This window comes from Oreochromis aureus, linkage group 13, assembly GCF_013358895.1.
Source record: "Oreochromis aureus strain Israel breed Guangdong linkage group 13, ZZ_aureus, whole genome shotgun sequence".
Taxonomy (NCBI): Eukaryota; Metazoa; Chordata; class Actinopteri; order Cichliformes; family Cichlidae; genus Oreochromis; species Oreochromis aureus.
Genome location: NC_052954.1, coordinates 32,716,875 through 32,730,774, shown reverse-complemented (window position 1 = coordinate 32,730,774; position 13,900 = coordinate 32,716,875). Strand labels below are relative to the sequence as shown.

Sequence of the window (13,900 nt, the reverse complement as noted above, 5' to 3'; positions counted from 1 at the left end):
GCCGAGGCAACAGGCAGGGCCTTGTATTGGTTTAAACTATTTTCATTCTATCACCAAATTGAAGCCAACACTTCAGTATTAGGTTATTGAGGTTTCTGCACTTTATCAAAACATGCAGCTTTCTCATTTACATAAACAAGGAGACAGCAAAGGAAACTCTTATTTTATTTAATTTATTAAAGACATATTTGAAGCAGACGGTACCGCACAATATAATTGAGTTCTGTGTAAAAATATGACTGTAAAATTTTATTACATTCCCCTTCAAAATCTCCTACAAGTTTCTAGTTTAGAGACCAGCGGCAGTACTCCACATTGAAGCGTGTACAGGAGGTAAGCTGCAAACTTCCTGAAGCGTTTTTACCTTCACTGCACAAAAGTCATGGCACACAGCAGGAGCATGAACACTACGCTGGAAGAACAACTTTTTATTAAACATGATCAACCTCTCTGTCCTCCTCCACCTGTCACACCTGAGGTCATAAAACAGCAGTGGCTGTTCAACAACTTAAGGCAGAACAACTCGAGCTGCAGTTGTATCAAACATCATATCTGAAAAGGTCCTGACACGAGGGTGTCACATTTTACATGCTTCGACTCATCTCTCCTTTGTTCCTCACCTCCTGCACTCACGTCGCTGGTGGGAGGGGCTAAAGGGCGGCCACGCAGGAAGTGACCAGCAGTGATATCATAGAAAGCCAATGACACTCAGCGATTTTAGCCGAATTCAAACTGAATTAAACTATAAATAAGACCATAGGATACTGCTGACTGACACATGACGGGGGTAGGAGGGTTATGTATTAGACGGTTACCTAGACAACGCTAGTGTGGACTGTCCATTAGTGACTAACCATCAGCTGGTAGCAGCTCCGTCTGGATGAGTTTCTCTTTTTGTTTTGATCCATTTTCTTGCAATAAATTTGAAAACCGGCAGCAGAAATATGACGCATACTTACACTTCTACAGAAATGCACAGCAGGTCACGGCGTACGTTACAGCGCAGGGTTTCAACCCATAAAGTCATCCTTAGAGAAGCATGGAGAGGACCAGAGGGTGCGCTATCTGAGGGCTCGACGCTGTTTTATTTGAAATAGTATCCACTCATAATACAAATCCAGTGATTCCCAGTAGTGACTTCGTATATCTGTGCGCAATCAGCACTGCAGCGTCAATATTTCAATGCTGTAGCTGTTTTTTTCCCCACATTCACACTTACTGACTTTCCTTTATGTCACTTAGTGGCTTTTTCGATACAGAGACGCCTGCAGCAAACCGGCTGCAGATCTCCACCAATTTTTTAAAAATCAATACGGTCTGGAATCAGTTTCACTTTGTGCATAATTATAACCCCCCCCCCCCAAACTGACTCTCTTATGCTTTAGGTGGACTGTCTGGTCACAGTGAGTGATGATACTATGATAACGCCACAAAAGCTAAAACGGATACAGTTCCACATACACAAAGGTGTATGTGAGGTTTAAAAAAAAAAGGGAGGCAGAAAAGGTGGAAACAGATCAGTGAATAAAAGGTAAGCTATGAGACATTATCCAATCCGCTTCAATAAATCCTGTTTAAAGAATTAAATAAAGAAATAAAACAGCTGTGCAAGTTCAAACGTCCACCTCTGATTAAACTGTGATCCATCACATCACAGCAGGTTTTAAACTGATGGGCTGTAAATAGACTGAGGTGAAACACAGCAGGGCTGTTTGTTTTTTTTAATATAATGAAGTCTTATTTTATTATATGCTGAATATACTTTATACTGAAGGCCATTACCTGACGGTGTTTGAGACACACATTGCAAATATCACCCCGTATCTTGCACATGAAACAGACAATCATGCCTTAAACCACCACGTTTAACCTTTCCCATCTTTCTTTGGTAACAGGAGCCCAGGTTCAGACTCTGGCTCCTGGGCCTGCGATCCCCGTTGTGTTATACTGACCTCTTGTGGCGGCTGTGTGTTATTTTGCTGCAGCTGCTGGATGAGCTTGTCTTTCTCTGCTTGGCTGGAAAGAAGCCTTTTTAGCTGCACCTCCAAAGCTGCGACCAGAGTGTCTCTCTCCTGCCTCCACTTCTCCATGGTTTTCTCCTTTTCAGCCAGCTGGGATTCCTGAAGGAAAAGCAGAAACAGCATCATATATGCCCGACCAACATTCTCTTCAATTAAAGCTGCGCTCCATAAACATCAGTAAAAATCATCCTCCCCTGTAAGCATCACAGCAACTTTGTAAAGCACACGTCTGAAAGCAAAAGCCACATTTTTAACTTGGTAACCATAATACATATGTCTGTGTTGAATTTATTCTAAGGTGGGTCTTTAGATGACGTCACTCTTATTATCAAACTCGGTTCAGCCTTGATCGGTCGATGCTGGGTTTGAGACAGTTTTTGGCATCATCCTCGTCTTACCAGCTCGCTCTGCAGCCGAGTGCAGCGCTCTCTGTCTTCTGCAAACTTCCTCATTTCTTGGTTCCTCTTGTCCTCGGCCTCTTTAGCTTGGCCGATCAGAGAGACTTTTTCCTCCAGCCATTTCCTGCGGTCCGCCTGGTGCTTCTCTGCAGAAAGCTACAGAAAAAAATAAAGAAAATTTTTTGATTGTTTTTATTAACAGAACAGGTGGTAACCTTAAAACAAGCTACAAGCTGATCTGAAAACAGAATTCCTTCCTGTATTCATACATTGAATCAACTATGTTAATACAAACCTGACTCAAAGGTAAATCGCTGCTAACAGGAGTTCTTCCAAACTCAACCATGAACCCTTGTGCGTAGTTGGCAGACTGAATTACACCTGCTGTCTAAAGAAAATCCATATTTAATAAGATCTGTCCATTTTATTCCACTTTTCCAATTCAGGGTCACGAGGGAATGAAGCACATCACAGCTGACATGGGACGAGAGGCGGCGTACACCCTGGGCTGTCGCAGTGCTAACACAGAGAGACAGACACATCTATGGGCCATTTAGAATCACCCGAGCTAACCTAACCCCACTGACTGCATGTGTGGATAAATCTAACGCTCCATCTGAAACAGCTCATAACATCAGGACAGTAAAACGCTCTCATGGGTCTCCTACAGCGGTTCCCTCAGTCCAGAAGAGAACCACTATGACCCCGGCTATTATTAAGGTTTATTCTTCCCCAGAGCGAGTCACTTCACCCACATGGCAGGTTGGAGTTTTATATGTCACACATTTTGTTTTCTTTTAACAGTTGATTTAAAAATATTTTTTTCACAACAATGCACTTGGTTAGAGTCAGAACACAAAGCATTAGGTTGAAGTTGGGTGTTAAACTTAGACAAAGATCATCGTTTAGGTTAAAAACAACAGTTGCTGCTTTTTTTTTTTTTTAAAGCTTGGTTTATTTGGTTGCCAAGGTGACGCGTCCCCACTCAAGTACCTTGAGAAAATCCTTGCTGCAGACACAAAACACACGAGTTGCAATGTTGTGTCGACTGCCACAAAACCGTAACTAATGTCCATGAAGACAAGCTGATTGTTTTTTGAGCCTATTTCACGCTTTGCTGTGAGACCAGGCTCGACCATCACAGATGAAAATCTGGTGCAGTCAGACCTCAGCATAGCAAAATGATCCCCCATCATCCTCCTGATGATGACACACACAGCTGTTTAACACGGGTATCGGACCAGCCAAAGACATGTGAACTGTAATCAGGACTGAAAAAACTGAACACATGCTCATAAAAAATATAACATACATATATGACATGCAGGTAACCTCCTGGGCTCAAATTCCACTTGCAGACACACCGTTTAACCGTGAACATTTATGTTCTGTGACATCAACACAACTGCTGAAAATGAATCTGCTCCCATACCTTCATGCTGTCCTGAGCTTCAGCTGCTTCCTGTTTGGCCCGTTTGAAGTCATCTGATTGGCTGTTGCTGAGCTGCTGGTGTGTGTTGTTTCCACTTCCCTGCTGCTGCATCATCTCTTTCAATTTTTCCACCTCTGAAAAGGTTCAAAGCACAGAACAAGACGGACAGAGAACATCTCTTTATACTGTATAATTCAAACTATGAAAACTAGAAGTAGGGCATGTCAAAGGTCAAAGTTGATCAGCTGTTGCTTTGAACTATAAAAGACTAAAGACTGAACCTGAGCCAGTGTCCATAAGAGAGCCTTTGACTTTCTCTAAACTACTAAAACCTGCCTTCTTTTCACCTCCTGTTTCTTACCACTGGAGAGCTCCTGGATGAGGTTAAGTTTCTCCTCCAGGACCTGCTCCATCTGCTCCTGAGTATCCTCCTGCTCCGACAGAGCCAAACGCATGCCCTCCATCACCCGCTCCTTGGCCTCGAGCTCTACGAACGACCAAAAACACACGCAGCAAAAGTTCAGGTTCACATCCACCATGATGAACGTGTTAATGCAGACTGTGTAAGTAACCTCTGCTGGTTACTAACATAAAAACCAGTTAAAGGCTACTGGGAAAGCTTGAGTGAACATTTTTCCTGTTCGCTCAATATGAACTCTTCAACTATCGCTAAACTGTTGAAGTTAAGAGCAGGACACAGGTACATGGGAAGAGCACCAACTTCTTTTACTGAAGGACTTTTCACAGGTAAAGACAGTTAACTCAGAAAGGTCAAAAACTAAATGTGTTAGAGGAGAGTTCAGTCCAGGGCAGGAAGGGGTTACTGCCACAGGAGGAGAAGTCTTGTTCACCGTTCCATCATTCGCAGTGATGGCCTTAGAGAAAACGCGAGGAACTCTGTCATTCAGCAGGAGCTCAGAGTAGAGCTGCAGCTCCTCCACCCCCGAAGGAACCGGCGGCTTCTTGGCCACCTCCTAAGTGAGGAGGATCAGGACATGTTCCGCTAGGAGGAAGCCCCAGAGCAGAATCAGGAGAAGTCAGAGAAATTACATATCTCAGGTGTTTTGGGAACACTGTGGTGGAGGAGGAGAAGCTTAGAGCTGCCTTTGTGATACAGGTAAGTGGGACAGTTTTAACGTTAAGGTAAATGTGTTTGGGGATCTTGAGGTTAAAAAACCCCCAACAACAACATAAGTGAATAAAGCAGAAACTCTGACCTTTACAGGCCTGCTGGTAGAGCTGGAGCGTCTGGTCAGACTTTGCATGAGATGACTGCTCCTACAGAGGCAGGCAGAAGGCATCAAAAACATGAGACGCTCCCCACAAAGAGAACGTCCCCACGACTGTCTCACATTTAAAAGTTATCATCACATGTACATTACACATATTATTATCATCAACATCATGATGATCTTGCTCCCACACAGTGAGTAGTGTCTGGTGAATGAACGGATGACCTCACCACTTTGAGCTGCTGGATGGTTCGGTCTCTGCCGGCGAGGTCAGACTGAAGCTGCTTCTTTGCTATCTCAGCGTCGGACAGTTTGTGCTTCAGAGCCTTCTCCTCTTCTCTCATGGCTGAAATCTACACAGGACAAAAAGGATCTGAAGCTGACTTTACTTAGTCACAGTAATATATCTCACTAGACTACAGAGCAGTCATCACCATTTTTACAAACACAAATCGGCATTAAAGGTTTCTGAAAGTAAAACGCTTGACTTTTTTCCCAGCATGCAGCACTGTGGAGCAGGTTAAGTGTGAATCAGAGCCCTGCAGCTCAGGGCTGTGCCAGCCTAACTGGAGCATGAACGGGGGTCCGGCTCGCTCCTGAAATAGCACCGTGAGGATAAATGTGTACAGGCACAAATGCGTTGCATGTCTGAAATGTTTGTGAGGACACGGCTAAAAACATTTAAGACACATCGAAACATAATTTAAGCCCATTAAGGCCAAGTTTGTTCTTTTAAAGACCTGCTGTCACATATGTAGATCACCGGATCTACTTTATTTAAGAATTAGGAGCCAGCCTGACCTCTCACTGGTGTACGCTAAAGCAATCTTTGCACTGGAGTTCTAATATTCACGCAAAACTAAACTGAAACTAAACATTTTAAAGTAAATAAAAATGAATTGAAACATTTAAACTCACACTGGAAACCAACTGAAACTAAACTCAACTTCAAAATCAAAATCAAATAAACCCAATTAGGAAATATAAAACTGTAATAACTCTGCTGGAAGCAGCTGATGTGCTGAAACGCAGCAGTAAACTGTATCAGCAGTGAGGTATGCGAGTGACACATTCAATAATGCGTGCACCTCCTTCTGGACCTGCTGGATCTGCTTCTTGTAGTCAGCCAGCTTCTCTCGGAGGTCTGAAGAGTCCTCCTCCTTCCTCTGAAGGTCCACGCTGAGGCTCTTCACCTTCTCCGAGTCCTGCTTGGCGTCTTCCTTTAGCCTGAGAAGGAAAAAGGCAAAATAACCAAATGCTGGCAGTCCTTTGAAAAAGACGAGTGTGAGACATGATGTTCAGACTCTTTGATGGCTGGATTTTTACAACGTCCACCAGACTCAAAGGTACAAACAAACAAAAACAGCCTAATAAGTGCCAAAATGATGAACAACACAGTCAGTGCCTCCCACTCTGTTACTTTTCTCCTTGAGAGGATATAAACAGCAGTTTGGGAGAGCGACAGAGAGAGAATTCAGTCTGTTATACAGCGATACATTTCTCATTAGTTAGTATTCCCTTTAAAGTTTATATAAGAACAACATTTTAATTGTAATTTTTCATTGTTAATTAGCAACTCAATCACTTTTAACATAATTAACGCTTCTTTAAATTCCAATTATGTTCCAGGGAACCGTCTCTAAAAAAAAAAAAAAAAGTATATTTAATTTTATGATAAGATCCCAGATTATTAGAGAGGGACAGAAATCGAACACCTCTATCAATGCATAAATCTATAAAGGTGGTTTATAACAATTAATTTCATCCTATTAAGTCAAAGTTTTAAGTAGAGATAAATTCTTAAGTGTTTGCCCGATACAGTCATGAAATCAACTAAGATGTAGGCAAATAAAAACATTTAATAGTTTGTTCAGGGGAAGAGGAACCACGCTGTGCTGTGACCTTCAGTACAAGCCTGGCTTCATCTTTCCTGATTTCTTGTTGTTACTTTAGAAGTTATAATTAGACTAACACAGAAAGAATTCTCATTTAACATCAATAACATTCAGAGCTCTGTGCTGGCTCTGAGAGCAGCTGCACACTAATGCAGTCATTACAAAGGCAGGCTCAGCTCTGGGCTGATGAGTTTCTCATAATAGCAACTCTTGTAGATAAAACTCATCAGAATGACTGAAAGCATGTGTTTCACAGAGATTTGGAAGTGCAGATAAGTGAGGCAGGCAGAGGCGGGATTTTAGAGAGCCGGGCTGAGAGCGGGGACGACGCGTCTGTAATCCTGAGCTAAATATAACATGAAAAGGTTTTGATCTGTTTCACTGGCCTTAACAAGTGTCAGCACATGATGATGTAACAGCTACAGGCCCAACTTTCCAACCTGCCTCAGATCTAAACACAGAGGCGAGTTACCTGCTGATCTCCTCGTCTCTCTTCTTCAGTTCGGCTTCCTTCTGAGCGATGGCCTCGTGCGCCACCGCCAGCAGCTCCCGTCTCCTTTCGACCTCCTTGCGCCGGGCCTCCTGAACAGCTTGGCACTCGTCCTCCTCACGCTGCTCCTGAGCCTCCTGCAAACTCTTCTTCAGGGATGTTACCTGTGCATCCTTTTCCAGCAGCTCTTTCTGCAGCTCTGCCAGCTTCTCCTCCATCTGACTGTCCTTTTCTGCCAGCATCCTCTCGGTCTCTGAGGACGATGACTGAGCTTCGGTTTTGCAGGACTCCTTTGTTTTCTCTATATTGGAAACTTTTTCCCTGAGTGACGCAGCCTCAGCCTGGAGGTCAGAGTTCAGCTTCGTGAGATCTTTAGCCTCTGAGTGAATCCTGGCGTCTTCCAGGTCAGTCCTGAGGCACTCTGCAGCTCGCTCCTGCTCGCTGAGCTTCTGTCTGAGGTCATCTACGAGCTTGCTGGAATCGGATTTTTGTTCACTCAGTCTGCGTTTCAACTCTTCCAGCTGCTGTAGCGATGATGCTTCTTGTTCTCGCAGCCTCTCTTTGAGCTGCTCGACCTGCCTTTCCGAGGCCGCCGTCTGCTGCTTGAGTTTTCCTCTCAGCTCCTCCGCTTCCTCTCTGGAAGCCCGTTTTTGGCACTCGAGCTGAGTTTGGAGATCATCCAGTGGTGCCTGTGACATCTCTCCTTGCTGCTTAAGTTTATTTTGCAGTTCTTCAACTTCCTGTTTTGAAGCTGCCTCCTTCTGATTGGACAGCTCCAGCTGCTGGTCCAGGATCAGCTGTTTGTGTGCCAGCTGTTGTTTGACCTCAGCCAGCACGTGCTCCAGATCCAGCACTTCTCTGTGCTTGGCCTCAGTTTTCTGTCTTTCCTCAGCCAGGCTCTTCTGAAACTGAGACACTTCCTCTTGCAGTTTCTCATTCGCACCATGTGACACTGCAGAGGTGTGCAGTTCCTGCTTTAGCCTTCCAGCTTCCTGTGTCAGAGTTTGGATCTGGGAACACTTCTCCTGAATCACCTTGGCTTGTTCATCCACTTGTGCTTGAGCGGCTTGTAGTTGGACAAAGGCTTTTTCAGCTCTCTCTGCGTTGCTGGTCACCTGTGGCAGTTTCATGGTAAGCACAGGGAATTTTAATCAAACACGAGACAAAACTCCACATGATATAAACGACATGTAGCTGAAAACTCACACACACACACACACACACACACACACACACACACACACACACACACACACACACACACACACACACACACACACACACACACACACACACACACACACACACACACACACACACACACACACACACACACACACACACACACACACACACACACACACACAGAGGATTTGGGCAGTTTTTGGCCTCCAGAGTTTAAACAAACAAAAGCATCAAACTTTCGGCTGCCCTCTTATTCCCACCACAGCTGGAAGATCCCACAACTTTAACTTGGCAGATATTTGTGTTGGATCTTCTTCCTGACGCCACACTTTTATACAGAAGTTTGATATATAGAAAAAAATGAAAATCCCTACATCTCGACTGATGTGTGAGAGCGCTGTAAACTGTTTCCAGGGCCGTCACTGTCTTTGGGGTGACCGATTTAACATTCTTGGTCACATTTCTGGGTAAAAATCATACCTGGTGTTCTGTGGTTTCCAGTTTCACGGTCAGCTCTCCCAGTTCTTTTCGGAGTGTGTCCGCCTCCTCGTGCCTCCTCTGCTCTGCCAGCCTGCTTATCTCCTTCCTCTCCTCCTCCTCCCTGCTACTCTTCTCTTCATGAAGAGCAGCGAGTGCTGCGATGGCCTCCTCCTTGGCTCTCCTCTCAGCTTCCAGGGCTGCCACTGCTTTCTCTTTGCCTTTCCTCTCTTCTTCAAGGGACTCCAGCATCTTCTCGTTACTTTGCTTTAGATCTCCAAGTGCTGCAATGGCCTCGTCCCTTTTTTTCCTCTCCTCCTTTAAAGATGCTAGTGCCTCCTCTTTTCCCAAAGTCTGGCCCTCCAACACAGCAAAGGCCTCTTCTCTGGCTCGGAGCTCCTTCTGGAGAGCTGTCAAAGCCCCCTGAGTGATTGAAATGATGGAATTACTCCCAGTTTAACATATAAACAGGCGTGAAATGAAATGTGAAAAGAGATATTCATGCAGACAAAAGTAAACAGGTGTACTTTATAGTGTCTGTACTGCAACCAAGACAAACCAGGCTGCCCGGCTGGATAATAAATACTGATGAGCAGTTACTTTGAACTGTACATGGACGGTTACAGCTGTGAAGACAAGGAACAGATGAGACCACACAGCACCTCCTCCTGTTCATGTGCTCCTCACCTGCAGCTGCTCTTTCTCACGTGAGCTCTTCTCTTGGGCCAGCTCTGCTGTCCTCTGCAGGTCTGCCACTTGTTTCTCCAGCCGGGAAAGTTCTGATGACATTTCTTGGAGCTCGAAGAGGAGTGTCCTCTTCTCCTCGTCCTCATCTCCTCTGGCTTCACCGGCTAAATAAGAGAGAAAAGGAACAAAAGCACGGCACCAGTAATACTTCTTCATTTTGGCCTTCAAAATGTTGGCACTCTAAACTACTTTTAAATATGCGAACACAAATTTATCAGAGAACATTTTTATGTTACAGCTGAACAGACCTACAAACACATTCTTCATCCAACAGAAAATATTCCTGCAGGCCATGTGCTCACGTTGTTGGGTGTTTATCTGCAAACCATCTGCTTAATTAGACGAATAAACTAATAGATTTGTGTTCGCCGTCTTGTTTTTACCATTGCGCTTGTGAGCCAGCGGTTCCGGGGCTTCCTGCTGCCCTTCATTCAGTTCTAGCTCAGCACCTGCCCGAGGCCCTGCTCGGCCTGGATCTACACTTCTCTGTGCGGCATCAGTGGATTTCTTTCCTCCCACCAGTTCAGAGGAGCAGGAGTTCAGAAATTTGTCCTGCAGGAAGAAAGAAACAGTTTAGTGGGCGCATTCTGGAAATCCTATTTAATGTAGAGGTAATAACCCCACACTCTATCCTATACATGCACATGTATACATATACCTCTAACAACATATAGCATCCCTTATGCATTTTATGCCTACAGTAACAGAGTGAGGTCCACAGGTTTTTGGAGAATTCTCCCTGTTGGAGTTTAAATCAAACACTTCAGGCGACTGCACAGAAATTTCCAACGATTTAGAACATTTAAAGAAACTCGAGGTCGGACCTCTAAGCACAACATTTATCAAAACATGAAAGACAGCTGTTCCCTGCAGCTGGAAACCACAAACTTGTTTTCAACACTCGAGGAAAAAACAAACAAACCAAACACACAAGAACTATCGAGTTGTGTAAGATTTTCACTCAAAATTTACAACAGACCACCGCTGAGGCTACTTCAGTTCTTATATTTGCCTTATGCTCATAAATGTTGCTGTTCATCATCTTTTATTCTAAATATGATCATCACAAATGTCATCGAAACATGATAAATTTGGGGTTTGAGCGACCCCATCAGGGTGTGCATGTTTCTCATTAAAATACTGAGCTGTACATGCGGTGATGAAAACAGACTGAACAAACAACGAGCCGGGCACATGGCACCGTGTGGCATTATTTGAGGTATTCAGCTGACATCTATCCACCTACTGTACAATCGCTAATCATAGTCGAGTGACTCATTTACTGTCGTGTAAGGATGACGGCCTCCTGTTTGCATTAAGGGGGACGGAGCGCCGTGATGTATCTGTTATTGTTGTTTCACATAAGGACGATGTGACGTCGGAGAGGATTACCCACCTGTAGTCTGCGATTTCTTTTTATCTCATTTATGTTTAAATCAAAGGTGAAATCAGCAGGCACAGATCAAACTGGTAAAGACAACAATAACTGAAGGACTTTGAAGAACGTAAATGAAAGTTTGTGTTACCACGGCTTCTGCATCTCGACTGGGTCCAGCAGCCATTTTGTTGATGAGGTTCTTGAAAATCTCCAGCCTCCTTTCAGCTCGCTCCTCCAGGATTTCTCTCTCCCTGGCCAGACGCTCACTGAGCCGAACACAAACACGTTCGCGTGACTTTGAGTTCAAATGTCAAAATAAAATCCCCCCTGGATCATTGTTAGGACAGCTCTAAAAGGGTCTCACTTGTAATCGTTCTGCATCTCGGAGAAAAGCTCGGAGAACTCTTTGCTGATGTCCTCTCGGACTCGGGACTCCATGAGCAGACTTTCGGCTCTGGCCTTCTTCAGCTGCACCTGCAGGTGTTTTAACAGCACCACCTGCCTCTGAGGGACAAAACAGTAAAACATAACATGAGCTTTTGTACTTTTTTACTTCTTTAGACAAAACCTTTTCACACAGCTTGATAATCCTCTGTGGAGACACACTGATGATTTCTTATTGCATTTGACTGAAGAGCATAATTATATTCAGTCGTCCACGGCAGACATGCACATGAGGTTTAATAGGATTAAACAGTCTATTCTCCCTTTAGAGAAGCTTTACATGACTCACTGTTCAAAAACCCTTATTTCTCCCATATTGGGCTTCCGTTCATTCACCCTTTGGTGTGATTGGCTGCCCCTCTCAGACAGAAGAAGGCTACAGCTGAGATCAGAGCCAGAGCTTTCTGCCTTTAGACCTCTGCAACAAACCATTTAAAGGAGTCTGATGAGGTTTAGGTACAGACTGTCCAAGTTTCACAGTTAAATTAAAAATGAGAACTTTGTCAAATTGCGAAGCAACATTTGTGCAGAGCGTTCATATAAAAAAGGGTTCTGTGTCCTTCTGTCTGATAGACAAATTAATTTGAGGCTGCAGAGTCACGTTTGAGAGCAAGTACAGGCAAAGCTACTGAAGTCAGCACATATTTCACATACAGTATGTATCCCAAACTGCCGTGAAACAGTCGCACCCATGCACTCACACTGACTCACACTTCCACATGTTTCAACACACATAAAGCATCCTATGAATGTTCAAACATTCTGTTACCCACATGTTTCTCACTATTTCACACAGCATCACGCACAGACACACACAGACACACACCTGTGTCACCACAGACTCTGATATTATCTTTCCGTTTGAGAAAAACACCTGTGGCTCAGTCATACGCACACTGCAGACCACATGAGGAACACAGCCTATAAATCTGCACTACACTGTAACTCTGTTTAAACACAGAGCGCGCCACTGCTTTTCTTTCCTCTGATGGTAAAACTCAAGTTTAAGAAGATTGTTTTGTGTCTCAGTCATCCATACTGACAGAAACAAGTCGGTATCTTCTACCAGGAAACTCCAGGACCTTTTCTTATCTGTTATGTCTGCTATGCTATGGGTGTCATGTCTTCATTCAACTGTTCAGTACCTGCTCACATGTTTCATCCAAATCACTGTGCCCCTGAGAAAAAAAAGACTGGTGCCCATCCCTGCTGTGGACTCAGGTAGGGGGCGTGAACACAAACTGTATCCAATGCATTCACACCCATATGGTGTGGGTGTTCTTAATCCACACCGTTTCATTTGATGTCGGCCCACTCTTTGCCGCTATGAGAGTTCCAGCTCTTCTGGGAAGCCTTTCCACAAGGTTTAGGAGTGTTTATGGGAAGTTTTGAGCATTCTTCCAGGAGCACATTTGTGAGCTCAGACACTGATGTTGGACGAGAAGGCCTGGCTCGCAGTCTGCCATCTAACTCATCCCAAAGGTGGTCTGTTGGGTTGGGGTCAGGACTCTGCTCAGGTCAGTCAAGTTCTTCCACACCAAACTCACTCATCCATGTCTTTATGGATCTGGCTTTGAGCACCAATGCGCAGTCATTCTGGAAGAGGAAGGAGCCATCCCCAAACTGTTCCCACAAAGCTGGGGGCATGAAAATGTCCAGAATGTCTGTGTACGCTGAAGCATTAAGAGTTCTTTCCACCCCCACGCTGTAATCCCCTCTCCACCAAACTTTCTACTTGGCACAATGTAGTCAAACAAGTACTGTTTCCTGGCAACCACCAACACAGACTTGTCCATTGGACTGTTAGATGGAGAGTGGTGATTTGTCCAGTGGCGGCGTGCTTCACAGCACTGCATTGCACCCTGGTGATGCAAGGCTTGGATGCAGCTGCTCAGATATGGAAACATTTCCTCTCTACGCACAGTTGCTGAGCTAATCTGAAGGCCCCGTAAAGTTTGGAGGGCTGTAGTCGCTGACTGCAGAAAAGGTGGCAACATCTGAGCACTAGATGAGCACTTCCACAGCATGTCTTTATCCTGTCTTCCTTCTCTCTCCCCAACAATCGTGGCAGATGGCCCCGCCCCTCCCTGAGCCTGGTTCTGCCGGAGGTTTCTTCCTGTTAAAAGGGAGTTTTTCCTTCCCACTGTTGCCAAAGTGCTTGCTCATAGGGGGTCATATGATTGTTGGGTTTTTCTCTGCAT

General features: G+C 44.6%; 1 protein-coding gene across 4 annotated transcripts in view; it reads right to left on the bottom strand.

The window, feature by feature from the left end:
• The window catches only part of kif20ba (kinesin family member 20Ba), a 65,350-nt gene that overhangs the window by 34,688 nt on the left and 16,762 nt on the right, over nucleotides 1-13,900 (bottom strand). For 3 of the 4 annotated variants that reach the window (XM_031738721.2, XM_039621965.1, XM_031738722.2), the window contains exons 15-27: nucleotides 11,620-11,759; nucleotides 11,404-11,521; nucleotides 10,261-10,429; nucleotides 9,818-9,981; nucleotides 9,134-9,553; nucleotides 7,451-8,583; nucleotides 6,172-6,310; nucleotides 5,314-5,436; nucleotides 5,069-5,129; nucleotides 4,213-4,338; nucleotides 3,852-3,985; nucleotides 2,420-2,575; nucleotides 1,953-2,120 (exon numbers count right to left, since the gene is read on the bottom strand). In XM_031738721.2, the coding sequence (XP_031594581.1) occupies nucleotides 1,953-2,120; nucleotides 2,420-2,575; nucleotides 3,852-3,985; nucleotides 4,213-4,338; nucleotides 5,069-5,129; nucleotides 5,314-5,436; nucleotides 6,172-6,310; nucleotides 7,451-8,583; nucleotides 9,134-9,553; nucleotides 9,818-9,981; nucleotides 10,261-10,429; nucleotides 11,404-11,521; nucleotides 11,620-11,759 (3,051 nt within the window). The remainder of the gene's footprint in view (nucleotides 1-1,952; nucleotides 2,121-2,419; nucleotides 2,576-3,851; nucleotides 3,986-4,212; nucleotides 4,339-5,068; nucleotides 5,130-5,313; nucleotides 5,437-6,171; nucleotides 6,311-7,450; nucleotides 8,584-9,133; nucleotides 9,554-9,817; nucleotides 9,982-10,260; nucleotides 10,430-11,403; nucleotides 11,522-11,619; nucleotides 11,760-13,900) is intronic. The other variant, XM_039621966.1, reaches the window with a different exon arrangement.